At 46.9% G+C, this 27,696-nt stretch overlaps 1 protein-coding gene across 1 annotated transcript in view; it reads left to right on the top strand.

The window, feature by feature from the left end:
• Nucleotides 1-2,309: 2,309 nt before the first annotated feature.
• Nucleotides 2,310-27,696, top strand: part of ARHGEF4 (Rho guanine nucleotide exchange factor 4) — a gene marked incomplete at both ends in the record, with an annotated part of 140,639 nt that continues 115,252 nt past the window's right edge. Inside the window, one exon of the mRNA XM_080917521.1 lies at nt 2,310-2,348. Within this exon, the coding sequence (XP_080773647.1) occupies nt 2,310-2,348 (39 nt within the window). The remainder of the gene's footprint in view (nt 2,349-27,696) is intronic.

A 27,696-nucleotide genomic window follows, 5' to 3' on the forward strand; every position in this document is an offset into this window, starting at 1 on the left:
TTTGGATGGCACTGGAGGTGGGGTCCTGGTATGCCCTCCAGATGGTTATGTGGTCCAGGGGCCGTCCTATAGTCAGACAACAGCACAGCAAGTGGCCAGGCATGAATACTTGTAGTGGACCCCACCCTCTTCTGGGAAGGCTTAGCATTAGCTTTTCCAAGTAGCCAGAATTCATGGGCAGCACCAGGGAGGCTTGGTGGGTGCTCTGCAGCCATTTCTTCCTGATGGAAGCATTTGGTTCTGCAAAGAACATGGATGCTGACAGTTACCATGAAACGCACAAGAGGCGCCTCCCAAAGGTTCTATTCAACTCAAGCAACTCCTGGAGGAGAGGAGAAAGCCATTCGAGCTCCTCAGGGGACTCAATTCATGCACTGCAGCATTCATACCCCACGCAGGGGTAGGTTCTTTAGGGATGCAGCCGCCTGAGCCACCCATCCTCCTGAAAGTACCCCCTCACAGAACTCCAACAAACATGGCTCACCAAGATGGAATTGCAATGAAATCCTTTCTTTGGTCCCTGGTTGCCTCTCTCTGGAGTAAATACAAACAGAGTCCCCATGGAAACATGCAACAGTGGCATACTTCCTCTTTAATCAGTAGCTTAGGCTTCCTCCCATGTGAAAAACACAGATTCAGGGGCAGTGTCCAAGACTGGATACGTAGAGGCCACCCGGCCAAGAGTCCAGTTCTGAACTCTTTTCTCCCATGACCAGGTGACTCAAGGATATGCTTCTAGCAAGTTGGATAGCACAGAGGGTGACAATGCTGTCCTTCCATATAATGTCCAGGCAATTCTCTGAAATAATTGGCCCCACTGGGTTCTAGGCATTTATCTTGCAGCCTGGCCTAGGCTGGCTGCCCCAGGGGCCTGAAAGAAAGCAGAGAATAGTCATTTGAACACAGGAGAAATATGCAACACTCCAACTGTCACCTGGGTTATTTGATAGTGATCAATGGAGCTAGGACTTCAGTGAGGGATGGAGGCTTGGGCAGGGATGCCCCGAGCCAGTGTGGATAGATGCTCGGCTTTCATGGAGTGCTGGATCCTATCGAGTGCGATAAAATGCACACAAACTCTTGCCTTCGTACTTCTGCAGGAAATTAGAATATTCTGTTTTACAACCACTTTTTTAAAAAAGGTGTGTGTGTGTGTGTGTGTGTGTGTGTGTGTGTGTGTGTGCGCGTGTGTGTGCGCACGCGAGCGAAGATCAGCGGGCGTCACAACTGTGTTTATATAAAGATGAATATAACCCGGGTTGACCTCACTGTTACTGTATTGGACATTTTCTTTTTGTGTCATGAAATTAAAACTAGGGGCCAGGGAGATGTCTTGGTTGTTAAAAGAACGTGATGTTCAAGCACGAGGGGTTGAGTTTGAATCCCAGCTCCCACATAAAAAGCCTGGGTGTGGCCACATCTGCCCACAACTCCTTTCCTGAGTCAGAGGAACCTGGCGGAGACAGGACGGTAAGGCTGGACCTGACAGCTCGCCAGCCATTCCAACAGGAGAGCCAACTCCATATTCAGTGAGAGACTGTCTCCTAGAGGAAAGTCGGGGAGCAAAAGCCAAGTCCTGGAACATCCTCCTGTGGTATGTGTATGCTTGTGCATAAACACACAAATGGAACTAGAAAACTGATGGCTCATCAAGGAAAAAAAAAGTGACTCTAGAGACCCTCTGTGTCCTTGTCACCCGCTTCCGTGTCACCGCGACAGCTTCCAGGACACCCCTCACCTTTCCTCCAGTCACACCTATCTCTCAGAGAACATGTGGGAAGGTCAGGAAGGGGGAGCGAGAAGTGAGCTCTGGGTCAAGACTTAGGTCTAGGGATTTGAGTCCACACTCCCCCAGTACCCGTTTTGCGAGAACAGGCTTCTGTTTCCTCGACTGCTAAAATCCCGCATCAACATCTTGAAAGTCCTCAAAGCTTGACTAAGCTCTGAGGTGGAAAGGGAGGTGGCTGCTTCCAATAGGACCAGCCAGCCTCTAGTCATAGGACTGTGTGCCAGGCGGATCTGGGGGATCAAAGGGTGGAGGTGAGCGTGCCAGTAGGAGGCAGGTAGAGCGCTGTGGATCTACTTGTCCTTTTCTTACTTAGACTACGCTCAGATTCCTAGTGGGCGGGCGGCACCGGCGTTTGGACAAGTCCCTGCGGACTCGCACGTGCCCGGCGTGGCCGGGTTGCGGAGGCGGGGCTCCTCGGCAGTCCAGGACAGACCATGGGGCGGGGCGCGGGGTGGCGTCCGGAGCTCGGCTCGGCAGTGCGGTCAGGAGCAGCGGGTGGCCGTAGTGCCCGGGTGGCACCATGCTCGGTGTGGTGCAATTCCTTCGCAGCTTCTTTAAGGTGAGAGACGTCGTCCCGGGGACCCAAAGCCCGGCTTGCTTGCAGAGTTTTTTTGTTTTTTTTGTTTTTGTTTGTTTGTTTTTTGCTGGGGGCGCAGAGGGGACAGCGCGCACAACGCTGCGCCCTGGACTGTCTGTGGGTGGCTGCGAGGTACTCAAGAATGATCCGCGCCGCAGTTGCAGCTTCTGGATGGATGTGCTGGGTCTGGAGGCGGGGGGCCTGCCGGCGTGTAGCCTTGGGGACTGCAGGGACGGAGGGGGAAAGAGGCTCACAGGGGAGGAGAGGCACCGGGGAGGCGGACTTGACCGAGGCTGGAGAGACTGGCGAGAGCCGGGCACTCCGGGGTTTCTCACAGCCTTGGCTGAGTAGCTGGGTAGCTGCAGTTAGTTACCCAGGAAGTGGTTGCTATTGTTGTTACCTGGATGTATCAGAGGGAGAATCTGGGTTGGGGAACCTACTTGAACAAGCGCCTAAGACTCCGTACTGGAATCGGAAGTTAGTAGAAGTGCGGAGTCCCGGACTGGGGTACCAGATCGATCATGGAGATTCCACTGTACTGGGATGCTACCACGTCTCTTGCTTACACAGGGACCTTAGGGTGGGCAGCCATCTGCAGGGCACTGGCACAGGGGTAGCTGGCTGCAGGTTGCAAAGCCCCATCTCTCCAAGTGAGCAGTATGAGAGGTTGCCTGTGTTCCCTGACTTCAGGACCAAGGCTTTAAGAATCCGGAAGTGTCAGCTCCCCCCCCCCCCCCCCCCGCAGGAGGAAGCCCAGGGACCAGTTGCAAGTGATGGCAGTGGGTGAGGCAGTCTTCTGGCTGGAGAGCTCTGAGGGAGGAAGCAGGTAACCCAGACCTGCGAGAAGAAATCCTTCCTGACCTCAGCCTTTGCCTCTGCCACCTGGAAGGGCAGTCTGCTTACTTGTAACCACTGAAGTGGTCACAGCACAATCACAGAGGAAGAGGATGAGGGATGGGGGGGGGGAGGGGGCTTTCTAGAGCTCGGCATTGAGGCGGCGGGGGGGGGGGGGGGGGCGAGCATGCGGGCTCGCTGTTTTGTGCTGTTCAGACTCTTGGAATGATGACCTTACCACAGAAGCCCAGGCTATAGGTCGATCTTGGAATAATCATTTAATCTCTTTGGGATTTGTTTTCCTGTTTGGGAAATGTGGGTAATTCGTTTTTCTCCTTCCGGGTGAGGGTCTTATGCAACAGTTGGGTGGTGTTTTTGTGACTGTAGGTAACAGTAAGCGACAGGTGGCATAGGCCACAAGTCAGCTAGACTGAATCTCCTGGATTTGCTAGCCTCGGCTCACAGAACAGGCAGTGTGGCCTACATGGAGCACGGAGGAGGCTGCTGGCAATTGTGGGGCTGCCTGCTTGTTTGCTCACCGGGACTGGGGACAGGATGCCCTCACATTCCCCTCCTACTCGCTGTCCTGTCCCCAGACCCTCTTGAATGTGCCTTGTAGGCTCTCCCCTGGGAGGAGCTGGAGGCCACCGAATCCATTTCTGGTTGCACAGGTATAGCTTACAGAGGCTTATGTGAATGCAGATTACACTTTTGCTGCCACAGACACTGGTGGTGGGTGAGGGGACAGTCACCGCTGGCTCTAGTGGGCTTCTGAAAGGATTACCTGTTTACAGGCTACATCAGTGTCTCAAGTTGGATTGTTAACAGAGCCATAGCTAATGTCTCTAGAGACCCAGGAGGAATGGTGCCTCAGATGCCCAAAGCCTAGATACACACATACACATGTACGCTGGCATTCTTGTACATACATGAATGCATACATACGATGTACTTATTTATACAATACATATATACATGTGTATATTTGTGTGTGTACATGTATATGGGTCATAATAGACATCTGGTGGACTATTGCTTGTGCACATACATGCACACCTGCATGCTCCTATGGTCATGCACATACACAAACATACTGGCACGCTTGTTCATGTACATTCACGTGGGCATGCTCCTATGTACACGTACACAACAGAATGCATACATATGATTGTGTCTTCCAGGCATGTCTGTGTACAGGTGTGCATACATGGGTACATGTAAGCAGGCGCCATAAAAAAGGACCAGCTTTTTACTAGTGCAGAGATGATAGTGTGTTTCAGTATGGAGACTGTGTGTGATGATAGAATCCCCACATAGGTCAGCTTAGGGTATCGTTTTAATTTATGTGTGTACACCACGGTAGGACATATGCATGCCATGGTACATGTATGGAGACCAGAGGATAACCTTGTGGACTTAGTTCTCTTTTTCCACATTTACAAAGGGTCCAAGGATTGAACTTAGGCTGTCAGCCATCTTACCGGCCACCTGCTGACTTCTCCATTGCTTCATGGCCAAGGCCGCTGCACAAAGCTGACAGGCAGGCTAACTGGGCAGGCAACAGACACTGCTCTTCTCAGCTCGTAGTGTGCTTCAGCCCCCAAGGATGAAACACTGTCTGGGAGTGGTTAGTGCTCCCGAGGTTCCCAGCTAACCTTTCTTGCTACATACATGTGTGCATCATGAATCAGGGAACAGGGTGGAGTTTCTGTCAGCTGTTGACTATGTCTTTGTCAACCAACACTCAGGACAGGAAAGTCACCATAGGACAAGATCGGGACCAGAGTGGTTGCTCTGAGGTGGACTGGAGATGTGGCCCTATGTTGTGACCTGGCATGCCTCTACAGCAGTTAAGCTCTTACTCCTGGCGGTGAAGTTTCCACCAGGAATTATCTCAGAACTGGTGTTTAGTACATCCTAAAAGGTCTATGTAGTTCTGTGTGTAGACACTCGGAAAACTGACAGTGTGCCTCTGATGGGAATTCAGGGATGCACCAGTCTACTTCTGTCATGGTAACAAGACACTTGAGAGGATTAACTTATAAAGAGAGGTTTGGGGGTTCCTGTGAATAGATGGTTTGTCCTGTTGATTTGGGCTTATGGTAAGATAGCATGGGATAGAGGAGACATAGTGGATCAAAATGGGGGGAGGGGAGGTGGGGGAGGGTGAGGTTCTGACCTAAAACCTTTCCCTAAGCCACATCTCTTAAAGGCTTGGTCAACCTCCCTCAATCACCAATCTAAGGACCATCCTTTTGTACATGAGACTTTAGTGACTGTCCCATTCCAACCCCTCCCCCTTTAATGAATGAGCTTACTTTAGTGACTGTCCCATTCCAACCCCTCTCCCTTTAATGAATGAGCTTACTTTAGTGGACTGTCCCATTCCAACCCCTCCCCCTTTAATGAATGAGCTTTGAGTCTTCGGAGTCAGATCAAAGACTTGTATAAGGGCAGTGGAGTTTACTCCACAAATATTTATTGATCACCTACTGTGTGCCAGTTCTAATGGTTGAGACTTGTCTACCAGACCTAGTTTATCCTTTGTTTTATATTTTTATTGTGTGTGTGTGGGAGGGGGTGGGGGAGTGCATGTTCACTTATATTTGTAGGCCAGAAGTAGACATCTGGTAACTTCCTTAATTGATCTCCATTTTATTTTTGGGGGTAGGGCATGGTCTCTCTTCTGGAGCTCACTGATCTGACTAAATTGGGTGGGGTCCTCCTGTTTCCCTTGTAGCCTGAGAAGTGTTGATATTACAAGCATGCCCTACTACGCTTCACTTTTTGTGTAGGTACTGGGGGTCCAGATTTATGGCCTCATGTTCCCAGCTTCAGACACAGTTTTCGGGGTTTTGCTTTGTTTTGTTTCAGTTATTGATATGCACGTGTATGGGTACATGCATCCCACTAGTAAGAGGACAACTTGTAGGAGTTAGCTGAGGCGAAGGGCTCACTTGACAGAGAAGGGGAGTCTCTTCTTACACCTTTCTGAGCATGGTGAGGTTCTACAGCACAAGCCTGAAGCCATCTCTCTCTGATGGCAGGAACCCAGAGAGAGGGGTAGGGAGCAGAATCTGTAGCCACCTGTACCCACTTTCATGCAAATTGGCTTCGCTGGGAAGGTACAGACACGTGGATCACATAAAGCCATCACCGAAAAGCCTACCCCAGCGTGGGTAACCACTCACTAAAGCTGCTTTCCCTTAGTTCCCTATGCAGTTACCAAACCAGATGGGGAGTATCCCCAACCCCAGCCGTGTTTAAGGCTTTTGGAACCTCTGGTAGGGCCTGGCGGATCCTGTCACCTTTTGAATCTGATGAGCCACCCTCTTGTTTCTGTTCCGAGGAAATGTCAGTTTAGAGGAAGTTGGCAGGAGACACCATCGACCTGACCCAGCGTATCCCTGTAGCAAGGACACAAGGCTCTCACTAACGTGCGACCACCAAGTCCAGTTGTGTGTGGGGGTAGATAGGGATAGATTATGGACCGTGGTAGGCAGCCCTCATGGGGGACAAGTCGATACCCCATCAGAACACAAAGATATACCTTCATACACTATGCACTCTTATAACTGGGGGCTTACTCTACGGACAGGGGCTGTGATCAGAATGGAGTCCTACAGAAGTGGTGGAACAGGAGTCAATCCCTTTCCAACGGTGCAGGCTTTTAGTGAGGGCCCTGGATATCCCAGGCCTAGGTGTCTGTGTAGAGCACAGTTAGAGATAGTCAGAGGGCTTCTGTCCCTGTGCAGGTGAATGTTGTACTTCAGGCCCTGTCTGTGGTCTGCCAGTACATGTGGCACCCAGCTATAGGATATACCCAGCTGGTGACCTACAGGATGGTGGGCAGGGAAGACAGATATGAACTATCGGGGGGGGGGGGGGGGACTGACCTGGGCCAGAGTCCTGACTGTTCTTGTCTTGTACCTAGAAAAGGAAAGATGTTCTTGGCCAGGGGATGGGATGACTTCTTCCTGCTCTGGAGGCCTTGGGGCTGGGAGGATGTGACCTGAGAAGCAGGTCCTGCCTTTGTAGCCGGTAATTGGCATTGCATACCTGCAAGCTGCTGTCAGGTCGGGGCTCCCTACCAACTCTGGTTTGCTCAGCTTGTTCTCAGACAGTGTGCTCTCTTCTGGGTGAGAGGGGTGAGCCTCTGGGAAGTGCTGTGGGTGAGAAGGTACCCTCAGCTGGTGCTTCCTGCAGAGCCGGTGGAAGGGCAGGGCGGCTTCTGTTTTTTCCATCAGACCATGGCCACCCTGTTGGGGGTGCTGCAGATATGTTGTCAGTGTTGGGGTAGGCTGTGAGATGCTTTCTCTGAGCCAAAGGAATGAAGAGGGGGCTAGTTGGGATTTTCCAGGGAGGGAAGCAGACAAACACCAAACAGGCGAGAGATTAGATTGATGCCTTTTGGGTGTCACACAAGTAAGCTGGGTGATGTCACTAGGGGACTACAGACCTTTGACTGCTAGCATCACCTGGTCTTCTGGGTGGTTTCCTTAGAATCTTTTGGGTCTCTGGAATTCAGTAATTAAGGTATCTATGCTTAGATTTGGAGGCAGAGAGCCTCTGTCCAAATTCAATGCTTAGACCAGACTCTTAGCCCTTTTAAGCGGCTGCTTCCCTTTCCAAGGGTGTCCAACCTTTGACAATGTGATATGAAACCATCATCCTCACATGTGCTGGGTCACACATAGCCTGCAGGCTACAGCTTAAACATACCTGGAGAGGCCACCACACCTGCTTCACTTTGAACGGTACAGGGCATGTGCCAAGCATATCAACCTTATCGATCCAACCACCAATAATATTTTCTAGAAAGACTTATTTATTTATTTTATGTATGTGCATACACTGTTGCTGTCTTCAGACACACCAGAAGAAGGCATAGGATCCTATTACAGATGTGGCGAGCCACCATGTGGTTGCTGGGATTTGAACTCAGGACCTCTGGAAGAGCAGTCAGTGCTCTTAACCCCTGAGCCATCTCTCCTGCCCACTAATGCTATTTTTATCACAAGGAAAACAAATCCTTCCAAGTCTTACAATTTACATTCCCAGGGATACAGTCTACATAGAGCATGCTGGCAGAGCTGAGCAGGCTGGCCCCTCTGAAGGGCACTGGTAGCGATTCCTGCAGTGAGCATCATCATCTTTGCAACCACAGGTGCAGCGGAGTAATGGCCAATCTTGGGAAGCCAGGAGAGGAGACACAAATCCTTGCCATAGGGAATCCAGTAGGACCAAACTATTCATATTCATGGGAAGCCTTATCCTGGGGCACTGAGCTGCCTTTAGAAGTTCCAAGAATTCTGTATGGGTGAGACATGGTGATTCAACATAAGACCAAGAGGCGAGAGGGAAGAGCATGCCCAGGACGAAGAGAGTATGCTTAAAGGCAGATGTCAGCAAGGATCTATGGGAGCATCAGAGACTAGGGTGAAAGATACAGCATGGGAATTAGGCAATGGAAGTGATATCTGAAAGGAGGGCGGAGCCCCGGCATCTCCTGTAGTTTGGAGAGTGCTGGGTTGTACAGGTGACATATAGAATATGCTGTGACTTGAGGCTTGTGGGTACTTTTAAGGCCATAGTGTCTTGGAGCTGGGATCTCAGAAGATGGGTATAAATAGTTATAGCCTGGAAGGGGAGGAATTCTCAGCAGCTAGGGCAATATCAAAAGGCCTAAGCTTAAAGCAGGCTGCTGACCCTGGAGGTCCTGCGCCTGCCAAGGACAACCTGAGAAGCTATTTAGGTTCCGGGGAACCCTTGGAGTGCCCTGTACCTATCCCAAGTCCCACCCTGAGATGGACTAGAGGGGACACTGTGCAGTAGTCTGCAGTGTGAGATTACTATGCAGGGCCTGAACATCCCATGCTGCAGGTGGAGCATAGGACAGGACTAAAAAAGATAGTCTCTCCTGCTGCCTGGAGGTAGACGCATCACCCTGGATGAATTATACCACTTAGCCTGGCCTCATCCTTCTCTCTGGAATGTGCCACCTGCTCCACGGGTGTCACACTGACCTCATGAGCTTTCCCCCCACAACTGTCAATCATGTCCCACATGCCAAGACTGGTCTTGAACTTGATTTTCTCAGGGTCTAGAAGAAACATGTGTGTGTGTGTGTGTTTGTGTGTGTGTGTGTGTGTGTGTGTGTCTGCTAACCCTGAGTGAGCTGCACGTGGGTAGTTAGCACTTCCGGGAGTAGGCACTTCTGCTCTAGCCCTTGGCTCTCCCAGGGGATCTATCTTCTACATGCCAGGGACTTGGTGAGAGAACAGGGCACAATAGTGCACCCTTCTGTTAAGGGGAGTCCTCACGAGCTCGTTCACCATTCCGGGACTGTACCACATAGGCTGGGATAGTTTTCAAAGACTTATATACGAAAAGGTATCAAACTTTGCTGAAAGAAATTTACCAAGATGCAAATAAATGGGAAGACATTTTGTTCATAGATTAGGACATTTAATATTGTTAAGATGTCAGTGTTGCTGGGAGTGCTCCAAGGCTGACATCATCACTGCCTAGAGTGCTCCAAGGCTGACATCATCACTGACTAGAGTGCTCCAAGGCTGACATCATCATTGACTAGAGTGCTCCACAAACTCACCTTAAAACGCTCTACTAATCGACTCAGAACAGTCTGACTCAAACACCGACATTATCACTGCCTAGGGTGCTCCACTGGCCAGCTGTAGTGCCCCAGGATTGATGTAAGCACTTCCCAGAGTGCTCCAGGGGACTCAATTCAATTTCCTTAATCCCAATAGAACTTTGTCTAAGGTAGAAAAGAAAATTCTAAAATTGACCTGCAGCCTCAGTGACACCAAATAGCTCAAATCAACTTAACAAAGCCCAAGGTCTGAGAATAAAACAGGAAATGTTTGTTACTTGGGTTACACAATGGGTTCTGGATACGACACAAAAGCAGGAATGGCAAAACAAACAAGGGAGTTGCTATGGAGTTGACTCGAAATTAAAAAGGACCCAGTCCACAAAACACTCTGAGAAGGCTGAAAAGACAATCCCCTGAGTGGAAGAAAAATCTTTTCATATAATCTGTCTGACAGGGATATGTACCCAGAATATAAGCAACATGGCTCAGTTTAAAAGTCGGCTGAGATTTAAGTAGCCACGTGTACAGTGACATCATACATGTGACGGGTAAGCGCACAGAGAGATTTCCTCTCTGTCATCACTTACTGGGAAATGTAAATAAGAATTATGGTGAGATGGCCTTCTATGTTCTCTGTCATTAGCACAGCGAAGACACCGAGAGTCCTTGGAACCTTGTAGAGAAGCTGTGAGCCTTGCAGGGTCCTGGCGGGTTTTGAGAGATAGTTCCAGCACTGTGGAAAATTCTTCACCAGCTATGTATGAAGTTGCCACTTGAGCAAGCAGAATTACTAAAGTAGAGTTAGCAAAGAGAAATTGAATCACAGGACTTGGTCCTGGATCCTCAAAGCTACTTCAGCAAGGGGCATCCTAGACTGGGAAGAGCTCAAGTGTCTGGATGTATGTGTGTGTGTGTGTGTGTGTGTGTGTGTGTGTGTGTGTGTGTGTGTGCGTGTGTGCGTGTGTGTTCAGGTTGGGCATCCCAGTTTCACCAGCACACGCTCTCTCACTAAACTTACTGCTAGACTTATCAGACAGAAAACCCACTGTGTTGGGGTCCAGACTTCAACACACTAATCCCTGTTTTTCTGTCTGTCGTCACACTGGGATGGTACGGCTACCTGCGGCCATGCCAGGCTTTTCATGTGGGTGGTAGAGGTTTGAATTTAGGTCCTCATCTGTCCACAGCAAGTACTTTTACCCACCCAGCCATCTCCCAGGCCCCCTGGGGAGTCTTTGAGCAGCTGATGAACAGAAGAAGTACCTCCACACAATGGAATCCTGTTTAGTAACAGAATGAGTTGACACATGTATCAACCCGATGAGACTCAAAATAACTGGGTGTTACTGTCAGGAGCCAGTAACAACATGTTATTCCTTCTATGGGAACTTTCCAGAACACACAGACACAAAGGCAGACTAGCAGCTGCTAGGCCTAGGAGTAACTACAGAGGGAAGGTAGGCGCCCCTGCTAATAAGTTGTAATTTCTCTCAGGGAGAGTGGAAGTGTTCCAAAGCAGACTAAGATGATGTCTGCACAAGCCTGCTAACACATTTAATACACTTAATTCCCGGAAACGGGTGATTTGTTCAATATGTGAATTACAGATCAATAAATCATAACTCCTAAAGAGCTATGAGGACCGGGGGGTGGTTGGTGGTGGCGGCTCCATTGTAAAGCACTTGCCACATGAGCTTAGGGACCTGAGCTAAATGCCCAGCACTGACAGCAAACCAAGAAGCAAAAAAACCAAAAAAAAAAAAAAAAAAAAACAAAAAAAACAAACAAACAAAAACAAAACAAAACAAAACAAAAAAAAAACCTGCCAGGATAGATGGAGAGTTATACCCACAGTTACAAGGGAGGCAGAGCAGAGACAGACAGCTCTCTGTGGCTCCTTGGCCAGCCCCAGCTACTGAATTAGCAAGCTCTGGGTGAAGGTAGAAGACCCTGTTTCAAAACACAAAGTGAGAGGTGGCTTAGTGCGCAGTGCTTCTGATAATGAATTTATGGGTTATTCAGGCATTGCTTACCTATAGGGCTCTCTCTCAGTCCCCATCGCTTCATCTGTACCTCTGCCTGTCCTTCCTTCCTTCCTTCCTTCCTTCCTTCCTTCCTTCCTTCCTTCCTTCCTTCCTTCCTTCCTTCTTCATCCCCTTCCTCCCTCAAGCAATCCTCTTTTCTATTATACATTGTTTGTTTTTCTCCCTTGTGGGTAGTGGGATCAGGGGACTTGAGGCGCTTGGCAATTAGGGTTTCCACAAGAGATTTGTCTTTTGAATAATCTTGGTTTTTGTTGCTCAAACATTCCTCTAATGCCAGGCTATTATAAAGATTACGGTAGTCTCATGTAACTAGAAGCCTCACCAAGCCTGAAAGGTGGGCTGGCTCTGCTGCAGGCTTGGCTGAGGAATCCTCTACCCTGTGAGAGCACTTAGGGGTTGAACTGCATCTGTGTCTGAGGGCGACAGACCAGGAGGATGGCAAGGCTGGTTCTTGAGCTTCAAACAGTGGTTAATCCTAAACAGTCAGGCATGTGTGAACTTAGCAATAGTGGCACAGTCCTGACAAACCCCACAGTCGCTAGAGTCACAGGGTGGCCTGTCTCAAAGTCCCACTGCTTGCAGGATCAACACAGGGACTTTGATGCCACTCCTCAGTAACACAGCAGTGCCAACCTGGCCCGCTCCGTTTTTTTCATTGTTCTCATGGGCATTAGTTTTGTGCAATTTGGTCTTGAAGCTTAGGGTTGGTTGATTCTTTAACATATTGAGTTATCTTGGGGTTGGTTCATTAACTTATCAGAGCCTGCTAAGGCTTGGCTCATATTGAAGCTGCCTTGTGTGTGGCTCCTTATCTTGCAAGCATACATTATTCCAAGTCACACAAGTTTTGCACAATGGTTTCCCTTACTTTCCTAACATCCCTTCAAACTCAGCTAGCATATGCTGACTTCCTGAAGTCTTGAGTGACAAGATTCTTTGGTGACAGTGGTTTCAATGAGTCGATGGGCAGCCCCTAATCCAAAGAATGAATTAATCTAGCTATCTCTTTAGCTTGCCTTAAGGTGATGCTGCCTTCCTGGGAGACTGAGGGATGTCCCTTAGCCAGATAGTTGAACAAGCCCAACTGGAATGTTAAGTGCCTACGAGATGAGAGATTGTATTCTATTGAGTAGGACCTTTTCTCTTAGCACACTTTCACTAATGCTCATTACCATAATAGGTTCCCTCTTGAAGGGTAACCTTAGAGTTGCTTAGAAGCCAGATCAGAGCCCACAGAACAGCTTTGACATCTCTAGCCTCTGGGAAGGAGGAGCCTGCCAAGAGACCTACTGATGTTCTTGGCTTTCAGTCAAAAGACAAACCTGGGTCTTTTCCTACTAGACCAGTGGTTCCCAACCTGTGGGTTACGACCTCATTGGCAACTCTTTATGTCCAATAAATATTTACATTATGATTCCTAACTGTAAGCAAAACTACTTATGAGATAAAGATGGTAAAGGTGGAAGATGAGAGCTAGAAAAGATTCTAAAACAACAACAACAACAACAACAACAACAAAAACCACGACAGGGTAAGCTAGTCCTTCATAATCTCTGCTTTACTTAAGATCTGGCAGATGTTGTGGGGCAGAAGGCAGAAGATAGATGCTCTGACATCATAAGGAATACTGGGGACTCTCCAGACATTCAGCTGTCTCTGCCAATTGTTTAAATTTTTGGAAGCTACATTCTTACACACACACACACACACACACACACACACACACACACACACACACACAGACATATATATATATATTTCTGCATATATATGTGCAGAAATGTAGCATATATACACATATATATTATATATAATTCTATAATCTTCTTAAATATGACGGGGTGAAAACTAGATAGTCATAAGTTATTCTGGATTTAAAAGGATGGTTGTCAGATGGTAATATGAGTTAAAATCAAACATGATTGATGCACAGAACTGTACTATTTAAGTTAAGATATTGATAAAATACTTTATCTTGTTTGCCAAGTATAATTGACTTGATGTTACAAGTATAATTATGAGGTAACAATGGAAATAATCTTATGATTGGGTGTCACCACGTCACAAGGAACTGTATTAATGGGGTGCAGCATTAGGGAGGGTGAGAACCACTGCCCTAGACTGTCTACACAATTTAAAACTGTTTCATCATCCTCCATCCCAAAGAGGTAACTCTAACTGCATTGTGGCTTTGGGGTGATGACCAATCTGTCCTTTTTCAGATGAATGGGGAATCCCAGATATGGCAATCAGGGGACCCCTCCACTGGGTTTCTTTAAAAGACTGTCTTAGTCATTGTCCTATTGCTGTGAAAGAGACACCATGGCTTGTAACGCGCCCACGCTTCCCACCGATAGGAACAGGCGTGCAACAAACAAACAGATTCTTCTGCGGACAACCTTTATTGTACAGCACTTTGAGCAGGGGGCTTCTTGAGCAGGAAACTTCTCTCTGAGCCGGGGACTCCCTACCGGGTTCTACTGTCTAGGCGACCTCTCACGCGCAGTCCCCCACGTGTGATCTTTCTGTCCAGTCTCTGTCCACGCGGGATCTCCCGCAATCTCTCCTATCGGGTCTCTCTCCACGTGGTACCTCTCCGTCATCCCTCCACGTGGGGCCTCCCGCAATCTCTCCACTATCTTCCTTTTCTCCTCACGTGGGGGAGAAATGCACTGCTATATATGCCTAGGAGACTCGTGTCGCTACCTGATTGGTGAGCCCTCCAGTAACTCAATAGTATGCCCCGAGAGTGGGCTATGATGTATGTGGCACATGCGCATTAAGTCTCTTGGCTGGGAAACAGCTCTGTTTGCTGAGTTCTCAGCGGGAAGCCGGCGCCATGTTTGGGTGTGGCACAAACGGCTCCCTACAATGGCTGTGGCAACTCTTAACTTGTATAAAGGAGGACATTTCATTAGTGGCCTGCCTACAGCTTCAAAGGCTTAGTCCATTGTCCTCATCGCAGGGAGACTGGTGGGAGGCAGTTGTGGTGCTGGAGAAGCAGCTAAGAGCTCCATCCTGATCTGTAGGCTGAGAAAGAGACTAGGCATGGCATGGCCTTTTGAAATCTCAAAGCCTGTCTCCAGTGATACACTTCCTCCAACAGGGCCAAGCCTACTCCAACAAGACCACACCCCCTAATCCTTCTCAAATAGTGCCACTCCCTGATGACTAAGCATTCAATTATATGAGCCTATAGGGGCCATTCTTATTCAAACCATCACAACCCCCCAAAATTATTAGTACTTCTATTTGCATAATCTGTGTAAGAACAGGTTGAGGGCCTTGCTTAACTATAGCTTCACTTGGAAGCTTTGAAGAAAATCCGTCTGTGTTGACATTATTCTTTGTTGACTGGAAAACCCATAGAGTTCTGTGGGTGGTGTCTTCAAACCTCCCCTACAAGAGAAAAAGTGAGTCACCACAGTTAGCAAGAGATGCCTCACAGTCTCCCGGAACCTAGTTGGCCTTGTTGAGTGTCATAGTTAGGGTTTCTATTGTTGTGAAGAAACACTGTGACCATTGAAACTTTTATAAAAGAAAGTATTTACTTGGGCCTGGCTTACAGTTCAGAAGGTTAGTTCATTGTTATCACACTAGGAAGCATAGCAGCACGCAGGCAGACATGGTGCTAGAGAAGTAACTGAGAGTTCTACACTCAGACCAGCAGACAGAGGAAAGAGTGATAACATGGGGCCTTGCTTGAGCATCTGAAACCTCAAAGCCCACTGCCAGTGACACACTTCCTCCAACAAGACCACACCCACTCCCAGTGACACACTTCCTCCAACAAGGCCATACCTACTCCAACAGGGGCATACCTACTAATAGTGCCACTCCTTATGGGGGCCATTTTCATTCAAACCACCACAGCGGGCAAGAGGCAAACCATTCTCCCATTTTCTTTTAGCTCCTCTGACTATGTCGGTATAGGGGCCTCCAAGTACACTTATGTAACATGCAGAAGATCAACTTCTGCTGCTTTTAACTGATGTAAAATAGTTAGATAAGTTTCAGCAAAAATTCCAAACACTTAAAGAAACTCTGATTAGATATACATTTTGGTTCTTTTAGTCAGAACTTGTAATTGTTAGAAATAACGGAACAGTAACTCCACTGATTTAAGCAGAAGCTCAGTAATTGTGAATTAAACTTTGACCTTAGACATTTTGACTTCATATACATGAAGTCTCATTTTTTGTGTGACTTGCCCAGACCTTTGTAGCTTGTTTAAATGATTCAGCTTTCTTTTTCATTTTGAAAAAAAATCAGCCTTTTTAATCTTCTCCCTTTAAAATTTTTTTTTCACTCTTAGCCAGGTGTGGAGGTGGTGCACACTTTTAATCCTAGCATTTGGAATGTAGAAGAAGGCTGATCTCTATGAGTTCAAAGCCAGCCGGGTTACAAAGTATGTTCCAGGATAGCCACAGCCATGGCTACATAGTAAAACTCTGTCTCTAAACCTAATAACTAACTAAATAAATAAATAAAAATAGATAAGTAAATAAATAAAAGTCCATTCTTACATCTTTCTTACTATGGGACGTGGAAACATTAATAAATAAATTTACCATCTGTTGTGAGATCTATTTTTATTCTGGAGGTCTCAAGCATAAGGTCTCAATAATAAAACAAAATCTGATTTCACCCAGGTTCGCCCTGAGGACCTGGCGAGTTATTGGGCTTACTCACAGAGCTTAGGGGAGGCATTACCGACACAGGTATGGATGCCCCCAAAACAAATACATTGGGCAGACTCTAGCCAGTATGGTTGATAGCTTCCTCACAGCTGTGTGTGGGAAGCCCTTCTCCGTAGCCTTGCACAGCCTTATACTCTGGTTTCTGAGGCTACATGCAGTTAAGACAGCATCGCATGCAGCTGGCTGCAAGAATGACTGGATACCCAGGTGAGACTGCAGGGACCCTTCTTAACCCCTCCTCTATGACGGAGCATCAACAACCAGTAAACCTAGCTGTGAGGATCTTTTGTAAGCAGCCACAGCTGGTCTTACAACGATTGCAGTTGTTTGGCTTAGAAAACAGTGCTGTTCAGTGTCATCTTAATGAAACAAAGCTGAATCCAAATTACACACATAGGGTGATGGCAGTGCATTAATGTCGCCTGTACATATACCATTAAACTATGACGCTCTGTAGGTTTTCAGGTAACCAGTAAGCGGCTGTTACTGGGGAAGGAATCTGTGGAGGACGTGGTTGTGGCACATTCATGCTTAAGTACTTAGCTTCTGGGTCCATCATGGACATTGTGTTTACACATTCATTTCTGGTTGCATATTGCTATCACGATGCGTGGGGTTTTGTTTTTAGTTTATTTGTTGATTGTGTATCTCATTACCCTGCAGACTCAACTATTAGGAACATTTTCTAGTTTTCCTGGAATTTTCCACGCATACAAAATTATGACCTCTGAACCAAGTCGTGTTTCATGATTTCGCATTCCTATCCGTTTTTATTTCCTTTCTTTGCCATATTGCGTTAGCTGGAATATCCAATATGATGTTGAATAGGAACAGGAAGAGTGGGCATTGTTAACACTGCCCCAGTCTTAGGAGTAAAGCTTGGAGTTTCTCACCATAAAGTGTGACTTACCTGTGGTTTGTCTCTAGGTGTCTTGTTGGTGGTGGTGGTTTGTTTGTTTTTTCATTAAGTTTAGGGTAAATTCCTAGGTTCTAACTGTTCTACTTTGAAGTGATGGTTTGATTTGTTAATATTTCTCTGAGGACTTTTACATCCGTGTACAAGGAGGGTAATGGTCTTTGGCTTTTTGTTTTGATCACATCTTTTCTGATTTTGTAATGCCGACCTCATAGGATGTTAGGTAGTGTTTCCTCTGCTTCTGTTTTCTATTAGACACTAAAGAATTGGGTATCATTTGGTTCTCATATGTTTGCTAGACTTCATGGGTAAAGCTGTCGACATGGTGCTGTTTTGCAATACTCATTTGTATGTGATATTTACCTCTGAGTGGGTTGGTAGAGAGATATGTTATCTGTATGAGTATTAAGTAGGAATTCAGCTACTTCATCTAAGCAATCAAATTTATGGGTACAGTCATATTCATAATGCACCTTTGTTATTTATCCTTTTTATAGCTCTGATAACAGTAATTATGGCTCCTCATTTTTGAAAGTATTTATTTTGCTGTATGAATGTACATATGTGTGTTGGCATTCACATGCCACAGAGTGACTACAGCGGTCATAAGACAACTTTTGGGAGTTGATTCTCTTTTACCACGTGGGTCCCTGGAATCAAGCTCAATTCGTCAGCCTTGAGGACAAGTGTCTTCTCCAGCTGAACCATCTCATGGGCCCTGGCCCTTTGTCATATACACTTCTTTCAAAATATTTTCTAATTCCACTTGTGACCTCTGTTGAGGCAAAAGGATCACAGGAAAGAGAACCATCCATTCTTTCGTAGTGCTATATGTTACTCTGCTTCCTCTAGCTCTTTTCTTTAACGAGTTCTCAGGTTCATAGCTGCGTTCAGTGGAGAGGCAGGCTGAGCTATGAGTGTTCCATTTCTACCTGGAGACAGACCTTTCGTGTGGATTTTCCCCCCTATACTGGAGGTTGAATGTAGACTCTTACAGATGTCAGGTATATTAGTTGGGTGTCTCTGGAGGATCAGAACTGACATCATGCGTCTATATTAATTAAAATGGGATTTATCAGAATGGCTTACAGTCTAGGCTTGAGCTAGTCCAACAATGGCTGTCTCCTGGTGGAAAGGCCAAGAATCTAATAGTTGTTCAATCCACAAGGCTGGGTGTCTCAGCTGGTCTTCAGGACTCATTGGCATCCCAAAGAAGAAGGTTTTAATGCCAGCAGAGTAACGCCTCAGCAGCAGGATGAACTTGCCCATGAGAGTGAGGGCAAACAGGCAGAAAGCAAAAGCTTTCTTCCCGCATGTTGTCATGTGTAGCCCAGACGTAGGGTGGCTCTTCTGACCTCAAACGATCCAAACTTACAGCAGACCTAGCCACTTCAAATGACCCAGAGTAAGCCCTCAAAGCTATGTCCAAGCGCTTGAATGTTAGTTCATTCCAGATGTGGTCAACTTGACAATTAAGATTAGCCATGTGTTCTTTTCCATAGCTGTGACCAAGAGTCTCGGAGAATAAATAAAGAAGAGGAAGGGGTTCACTTTAGCTGATGGTTCAAGTACCTCATGACAAGGCTGGAGAGGCAAAGCTCTATAGGTCATGGCTCTCAGGAAGAACAGTGAAGACAGGGAGGGACCAGCCAGATGTGCCCTTCAAAGGCACATCTCCAGGACCTACTTCCTTCAACAAGACCCGACTTTGTAAAGTTTCTACTGTCTCTCAGTAGTTTTCTAGTATATTTAATTTGGCATCTCACCAAACCATTGGTTAAGACAGTTCACACAATCTTATCTAAAAATAACACACACACACACACACACACACACACATACACACACATACACACACATACACACAGAGACACAGACACACACACAGTGTATGTGAATCACTAATCCTCTGGGGTGATGTAAACAAAGGTCTACTCATCCTAGATAGGGCACTAAATGAGAGACCAAGTTAATGAGACCACTGGAGTCCAACTTAATGACCCAGTGAACTTATTGGGGTTTCTCTCAGGAGCATGAATGAAGCGTTAGTTATAGGAGGGGAGGGTGACTCAAAGGCAGCTGCATCACTGAACGACCACCCTTGAGTCAGGTTATCTCAGGAAAACAATTTACAACATAAATCCAATGAAGATGTGTGAGAAAACTGCCAGGTGTGGAGCTTGGGAAGGTCTGTCTGTCTGTCAACAGGGAAGGCTAGGGAGCAAAGGCTGCAGGTCTGCAGAGCAGAGAAGCTATGAGGTTCCAGTGGAAAAGCACTGCTCGCTGGGTGGCAGCCGGCACGTGGATGGACAAGAGGGCTTTGTGTTTGGCCTCCGCAGGCAGGTAGTGCCCTCCTTGATCAGGTGAGGAAACATCATGAGATAAAGAAGGAATCCTCAAAGGCACTTGGTCCCTACTCTGGGGAGGAGATGGGTTTTGGCTGTTTGGTCCTGCCTGACATATGAAGGTGTCTTGTTTTTGTTGCTGTGGCTTACTTGGTTTTATGGTTCCCCGTCACACTTCATTATCCAAGGAAGCCAGGGCAGGAACACAAACAGGAGGGGAAGAGGCAGGAACTCTGGGGGAAAGCTGCCTGTTGGCTTGTTCCTTCTGGCTCCTGCTCAGCTAATTGTGATACTCAGCCCAGACCTACCTACCCAGCGATGCTGTTCTTAGTGAGCTGGGCTTTTCTTAAATCTGACAATATGACAGTGCTCGGTAGACATAACCACAGGGCAATCTGATGGAGGCACTTGTAATCCCTCTTCCCAAATGACTCTTTACTATATAGAAACAGAATGACAGTCGAGTTAGCATACCCAGAACAATAACCTTTGTGTATTTGTATGTGTGTGTGCATTATGTGTCTGTGTGGGCATGTATGTGTGTGTTGTTGTGCATGTGTGTAAAGTGTATGTATGTGTGTATGTGTGAGTGCATGTGTGAGGTATGTGTATGCATGCCTGTCTGTGCATCCATGCATGTGTGTGTGTGCCTGTGTGTGTGCAAGTGTATAGGTATGTGCATGTGTGGTGTGCGTGTATGTGCATGTGTGGTGTGTGTGTGTGCATGTATGATGTGTGTGCATGTGTGTATGTATGCATGCATGTGTGTGGTGTGTGTGTGTGCATGCATTTGTATGGTGTGTGTGCATCATATGTGTATATCCATGCATGTGCATGTGGGCCTATGTGTGCATGCATGTGTGTATATTGTATATGCATGTGCACAAGTGTGTGTGTGTGCATGTGTGTGCTTTCATGTGTGTGTGTGTGCTCTTTGAGAAGAAAATGCATCCACAAATGTGTGCACATATTTGTATAGGTCAGGGTCCAATATGGAGTGTCTTTTCTTGGGCATTGTCAAATTTATTTTTTTATTTTTCTTTTATTTTTAACATTTTTTTTTCATTTTTTTTGAAACAGACCTGTCATTAACCCAGTGCTTACCAAATAAGCTAGGCTGAGTGGCCAGCAGGCTTCAGGGATTTTCAGATTCCCTGTTTCAGATTCCCCAGTGCAGGGATTACAAATCGTGTGCTGCCACACCTGGCTTTGTGTGTGGATGTGTGCTCTGGGCATCAAAGTCAAGTCCTGCACTTCTCACAAGCAAGCACCAACTGATCCATGCCCCGGGCTCCGACAGCAGCTTTTACATCCTAGCAAAGAGAGCAGGGAAGGAAGTTAGGGGGTAGGCAAGCCCAGGGAATGTGTTCCCTGTCATGTAGAATGTGTTCCCTGCTCTGTATTTGCAGTTCTAGGCTGGGGAATGACAGGGCCTTACTGACTCAAACCCTATAGGAAAAGGGTACAATATGTCTTGTGTGTGCGTTTGCTCATTAACCTAGGGGATCAGAGACCCAGTGGGGAGTGGTACTGCTTTTTGGCATCCTCAGTGAGTGTGCTCATAAACCTGAAGGACGTTCCCACACAGAAACCTAGTCTGGTTAAGCAGGGCCCATTTGGCTTTCGGGTTGCCTAGCAGCAGCTGGGAAGCTATTATCCCTTTCTGGGAATGGCCCGCTGAAGAGGAATTCAGGGGTATGTGAACACCCCTGTGCCCCTGAGAAGAATGTCATCCACTGCTGTTATTCTGTGTCGGGAGGCTGCTCCTTCCATAATTATCGAGGCTTCTCCCTCTCGTGTGTGGCGTTTTCTCCCCAGCTCAGTGGCGGTAAACACTATTCTTCCTCTTTGATGCGCTGAGACTTAGCACCGGAGAGTGGAGTAGGGTCTCAGGAAGCGCTGAGTGGGCAAGAAGAAGGGGCGGGGACTTCAGAAGGAAGGTGGGCGGGGCCAAGTGGAGCAGAAAAGACTGGCAGAGATGGAGTCCAGTCAGCTGAAGAGGAGCATGTCCTGGACCCCAGATTCAGGATGCTCTTCAGACCAGGAAGAGGTTCTGCGGCCTTGTTTCTTAGGTCAGCCAAAGATAGTGTGTGCCTGTGAATGTGGTGGTCAGAGGTCAACCTTAGCTATTGGGCCTCAGATACCTTCAGAGCTCGCCAAGTGGGCTAGACTGGCTGGCCGGTGAGTTTCAGGCACTGGCTTTCTGTCGCCCCTCAGTGCTGGAATTACGGGTACACTGGAACCAATACACAGCTTTTTGTTCGTTTGGTTGGTTGGATTTTTGGTCATGTAGATTTAGGAACTATAATGGTTTAAATATCCTTGACCCAGGGAGTGACACTATTTGGAGGTGTGGCCTTTTTGCAGTAGGTGTGTCACTGGGGGTGTGGGCTTTAAGACCTTCAGACTAGCTGCCTGGAGGTCAGTCTTCTAGCAGCCTTCAGATGAAGATGTAGAACTCTCAGCTCCTCCTGCACCATGCCTGCCTGGATGCTGCCATGCTCCCACCTTGATGATAATGGAACCTCTGAACCTGTAAGCCAGCCCCAATTAATTGTTGTCCTTATAAGAGTTGCCTTGGTCATGGTGTCTGTTCACAGCAGTAAAACCCTAAGACAGAAGTTGGTACCAGAGACTGGGGTGTTGCTGTGACAGGTCTGATCATGCTTTTGTTTGGAAGAGTGTGGATTTGGGGACTTTGGATTTGGAAAGCTGTGGACTGCTGTAAGTGGGGCTTAATGGGCCATGTAGTAGTAAATACAGAAGACTTTGTTACTGAAAGTGATTGCAATTGTGTGGACCTGGCCAATGAGGTTTCAGTGAAGAACTTCAATGTATGACCTAGGGGCTGTGTTTGTGGTATTTTGGTGATGAATGTGGCTACTTTTTACCCTTGTCTGAAGAGTCTGCCTGAGGCTAAGGTAAAGAGATTTATATTAATTGTATTGACAAAGGAAGTCTCAGAAAAGCCCAGCCGAGACTTTGTTCTCTGGTTAGTCTCATGAAGACTGTTTTGAACAAGCACAGCAAGCTGAGAAAGGAAAAAAACATAAAATATTGTTCAAGTATTAAAGGGGCAACAGCGAGTGAAATGGAACTGAGTCCTATGTTCTAAGAGATAAAAGATTAAGGAATTTGGGAGCAAGATCCTAGCCAGCTAAGTTTAGATCTGGGCCTGGTGGTACTCACCTTTCATTCCAGCATATAAAGCCAAGTAGGTCTCTGAGTTCAAGGCCAGCCTGGGACAAAGCAGGTTCTAGGTGAAGAAAAGCTTAAATCCAAGCATGGTGGTACACCCCTTTAATCCCAGCAGAGACATGCAGATCTCTGAGTTGAAGGTCAATATACAGTGCAAATTCCAGGAAAGTCAAGCTTAGGCAGAAAGGGAGTCGGAAAACAGAAAGCTGGTAGTAGAATAAAGGGGGTGGGGGACATGTTCCAGCCGCAGCAAGCATCAGAACCCGGCAGCTTCCACCATGTGGTTCTAGTTTTAAAGTGAAAAATAGAAGGGACAACGGGGACAGTTGATGCTGGTCAGCTGGAGCTAAGAAATTAGTGGTGATTAAGAAGAGACCAGCATTTTTGAGGTAAATCTTCTAGGAAGTGTTTTCTCAGGGAACAAAGAGGCTGTGTTTCAGACATAGCCAAGGTTGTACCTCATGCTGCAGCTGTACTTGGTAATGTGTAAGAGCCACCCGGCTGGTTCTAGCATGGAGGGGTCATGAAGAGCAGCTGAGACGTGGCAGTGTGTGGACATGGAAAGGCCATTGGTGAAGGTTCGAGTCAGTTGTCGTTGATGGCCCAGGACTGAAGGGCTCATGCAAAGGATTTGAGGCTTGGTCCCGTGAACAGAGCCTATGAGAGGTTATCAGTGAAGCCTAGTTGCAGCAGAAGACTCCAGTATATTGGAGATGCCAGTACCATGGGATGATCACCAAAAACAGCAACAGCAGTGGAGTAGGTCAATCTGAGCTTGGAGCTTAGAGTGCTACAGAGGGCAGAGCTGGGGAAGTGAAGCCAGCCCTTTGGAGGAGTCCAGCAGAAATGTGTGGATCCCAGACATTGCAACAAGAAGCTGGAACATTGAAGTTGCCTTGGAGACCCCAAGATTTTTGAGATGCCAGATCCATAGGATATCTCCTGAGGAAAGCTGCTAATGGAGTGAAACCAGCCCAGGAAGTTTGTTGCAGTCAACAAAGATGAAAAAGGAGTTGGAGATCTGAAGACTGTTTTGACATTAGAAATGGAGATGCAGAGTTTGGAGTTTGCCCAGCTGGTTTCCTGTCTTGATTTGGGAATTACAGTTAAGCCATTGGATGGATCTCAGAAGAGACTTTGAACTTTTAACATTGTTGAGATTGCTATAGATTATGAGAACTTTGGAAGTTGGATTAAATGTACTTTTAAATTACATTATGGCTAGATATGGCCCCCATAGACTCATGTGTTTGAACAAGTCTATGGGGATCAGGGAGTTGAATGTCATGGTTTGAATATGCTTGGCCCAGGGAATGGCACTATTTAAAAGTATGGCCTTTTTGGAGGTGTGTCACTGTGGGTATGGGCTTTAAGACCCACATCCTAGTTGCCTGGAAGCCAGTCTTCTCCTATCAGCCTTCAGATCAATAGCCTCTGAACCTATAAGCCAGCCCTAATTACATGTTGTCCTTATAAGAGTTGCCTTGGTCATGGTATCTGCTCACAGCTGTAAATCCCTAACTAAGACAGGGACTAAACTCAAATTCCCATGCTTGTACATCACAGGCTTCACTCATCCACTAAATCATCTCCAAGCCTACAAGAGACTTTTCTAAACCTCAGTGTCTTATATGTGGGGGAAACAAAAGGAAAACCTCATCCATGAATAAAAGCTTCAATAAGTACACACATGCGAGCACACACACACATACACACACACACACACTTTGTGGCATTTTGCAATGTTTCCTGACACTTGTCTGTTTATATGTTATAGTCCCTAAATCCTGACAGACTCATGTCAGCATCCTAGGACACTGAGCCCAACTCTCCCAGATCCTGGAAAAAGATTCTTGGAGCCCTGTGAATAAAATTTATCACATCTGCCACTGGGGCAAATGAAACGGAATCACCTTGTTTCTGACTACAAGGCTCATTCTTCTCCCCATTTACTTCAAAAAAAAAAAAAAAAAAAAAAAAAAGAGCCCAGCCATGGGAGCTGCCCACCTGGCTGGAAATCCTATCAGACATTGCTAATCCCACCAGTAGTGTTAGCTCTGTGAGCATCTAAGCCTGTCTTTAGCTTCAACTTTGATGTAAGCAAGCAATGGAAGGACCTGGCACCATGTGACATCTTCAGGGAAGGTTAGGTGGTACAGGGCTTTGATTTTTGGAGGACCAGTGGGTACCTGTTTCAGTCAGTTTACCTTGCTAGTAAAGAGAGCTAGCCCTTTCTCTGCTGGTTAACATAACTCCATGGCTCGCTTGGTAAAGTTCTTGCCCAACCAGGATGAGAGAGAGGGAGCTTGATTCCCAGCTCACAGTTAAGAGAAGCGAGACTTAGAAGTTAGGCATGGTTGTGTATGCCTCTGGTTCCAGGGCTGAGGTAAGGGAAATGTGAGGATAACTGTTTGCTTGGCAACCAGTGTAGACAAACTGGCAAGTTCCAAGTTCAGTAAGAGACTGGTTTTCAAAAGGTAAAATGGACCGATCTTCCAGAGGTCCTGAGTTCAAATCCCAGCAACCTCATGGTGGCTCACAACCATCTGTAATGGGATCCAATTCCCACTTCTGGTGTGTCTGAAGACAGCTACAGTGTACTCACATATAATAAATAAATAAATCTTTTAAAAAAGGTAAAATGTGGCTGGGTGGATGGTTCAGCGGGTAAGAGCTTTCCTGAGCAAGCATGAGGTCCTGAGTTCAAATCCTGGACTCCGTTAAGTGTGTCTGTAACTCTGCTGTTGATGGTGAAATACAGAGAATGAAGGGGTTGCCATCCTCACCAGGAACCAGCTACATCCAGGTTCCGTGAGAGACTCTGATGGAAAAGGATGGAGAGTCAGGAGCAGGGTATCTGATGTTCTCTGCTTCTGCGCTCCCAAGCGTGGGCACATGTATATACTCACTACACATGCAGAATAAAGCGAAAGATCCCCGACTCTTCAAATCTGTAAGATTGCAGACACAGCGGGTTTCTCAGTGAGTTCCTGTGGGTGCAACCAACGCTTCCATTGTCATCCTTTGTACAAACAGAGTAAAAGTGGCCACTTTTTAACTTAGTTTCAAAGGGTAGGACTACCTGGGACATGAATGTAATTTTAATTAGTCTTCCGTATTTCAATCCACCCCTTGTGATCAGTGAACCCCACGTGACTGGACAAGAGTCAGCTGTAGTGTGGCTGGGGTTGGGGTTGGTGTGGTAGCTGCTGGTTGACAGCCAGAGGTAGGTCTTTTGGCAATAAATGAAAACTGTTGCCAGATCCCTGGCGCCCTCTGGTGGCGGTAGCCTGTTTCTGGCGCTTTCCCTGAGGGGTGGGAGTCTAGAGAAAGTGGCCGTGGAAATGAATACATGCTCCAGCTGCTTGGAAGATACTGTCTGCCTCTGTCCTGCCTTCCTGGCACCTCTCAACCGGAAGCACAGTTTCATTCCAATTGTTCTCCTTTTACGAATCAGCAAGTGCGTTACTGTTTGGGGGCAGGAAATTGCCTGCCTCTTCGAGATCCACAAGGTTCGAGTCGCTGTATTTCTGTGTCTGCCTCATTCTTGCTTGGGCAGACCAGCCTTGAGGCAGCAGTGCAAACAGTCTGTCCTCTGGCTTTCTCCTCAAGTTGGGAGGAAAGGCAAGGAGCCCTAATGGGCGCAGGTTAGCACACGTGATCTGGTGTCTGTCTAGGTCTTCTCCCACGGACCTGCGCATCGCTTGCTCTGTCCACGAGGTTTAGATAAGTCTCTTAATTCCCCGTTGCCCTCTCTTTCTTACGTGGCAAATAACAATTTCCTTAAAGGATGACATTTAGAGAGCTCACTCCGGTTGGCTGACGTGTGGGAATGTGACTGTTTTTATTATTAAGCTAAACCGTTTGAGGGGCAGAGGCGCAGACAGGGGCTGGGGAGGTGGCTCAGCTGCTAACGTGCCTGTGGTAACAAGCATGAAGATCTGAGTTCAGATCCCTAGCATCCTTAAAACGCCAGGAGTGGCTGCGTGTGCCTGTTACCTGGGCGCGGGAGGGAGGGGGATGGTAGGCAGACGCGTCCTAAAGACCAATGGATCCATGAAACTCATTGGCCAGCCACCCCTAGCTGAATCCATGAGTTTCGAGTTCAGTGACTTAATAAGTTTTTTGATTCTTTATTCCTTGAATCGCTGGTTAAAAAAAACCTGCTCGATGTTTCCTTGGCAGGAAATGGTATTTTTTATTATTTGTTTTTGTGGTTCTAGGAATTGAACCCAGAACACATGCCAAGCTGGCGCGATTTCTTGCTTCCACGGAGCAACTGGAATTTTGAGAAGGGGTTTTGATATGTAACCCAGATTAGCCTCAAATTCCTCCAACCTCAGCCTCACAAATGCTCCCTAGATTTTAATTTTGGATGAATTCTTGCGGTGGTTAAGCCACCTTGATGAACTTCTTAAAAGTCTAAAGGTGTGTAGTGTTTTTTTTTTTTTTTTTACCATCATCAATTGAAAGACTGTTTTTCCTTAACCCAGGTTTTTCTGGTACCAACAATTTGTAAATTTTTATGGCTTAACTTTGGTCATCATGTGGTTCTACTGCTCTACGGAGTGTCCTTACACCATGCGACGCTGCTCCAATTACTGTAGTCCTCCTTGGAAACCCTAAGCCTGGCAGTGTGGCACACTAAATTCACGCTTCCTTTCCGAGACTGT

This window comes from Micromys minutus (genome assembly GCF_963924665.1).
Source record: "Micromys minutus genome assembly, chromosome: 5".
NCBI lineage: Eukaryota > Metazoa > Chordata > Mammalia > Rodentia > Muridae > Micromys > Micromys minutus.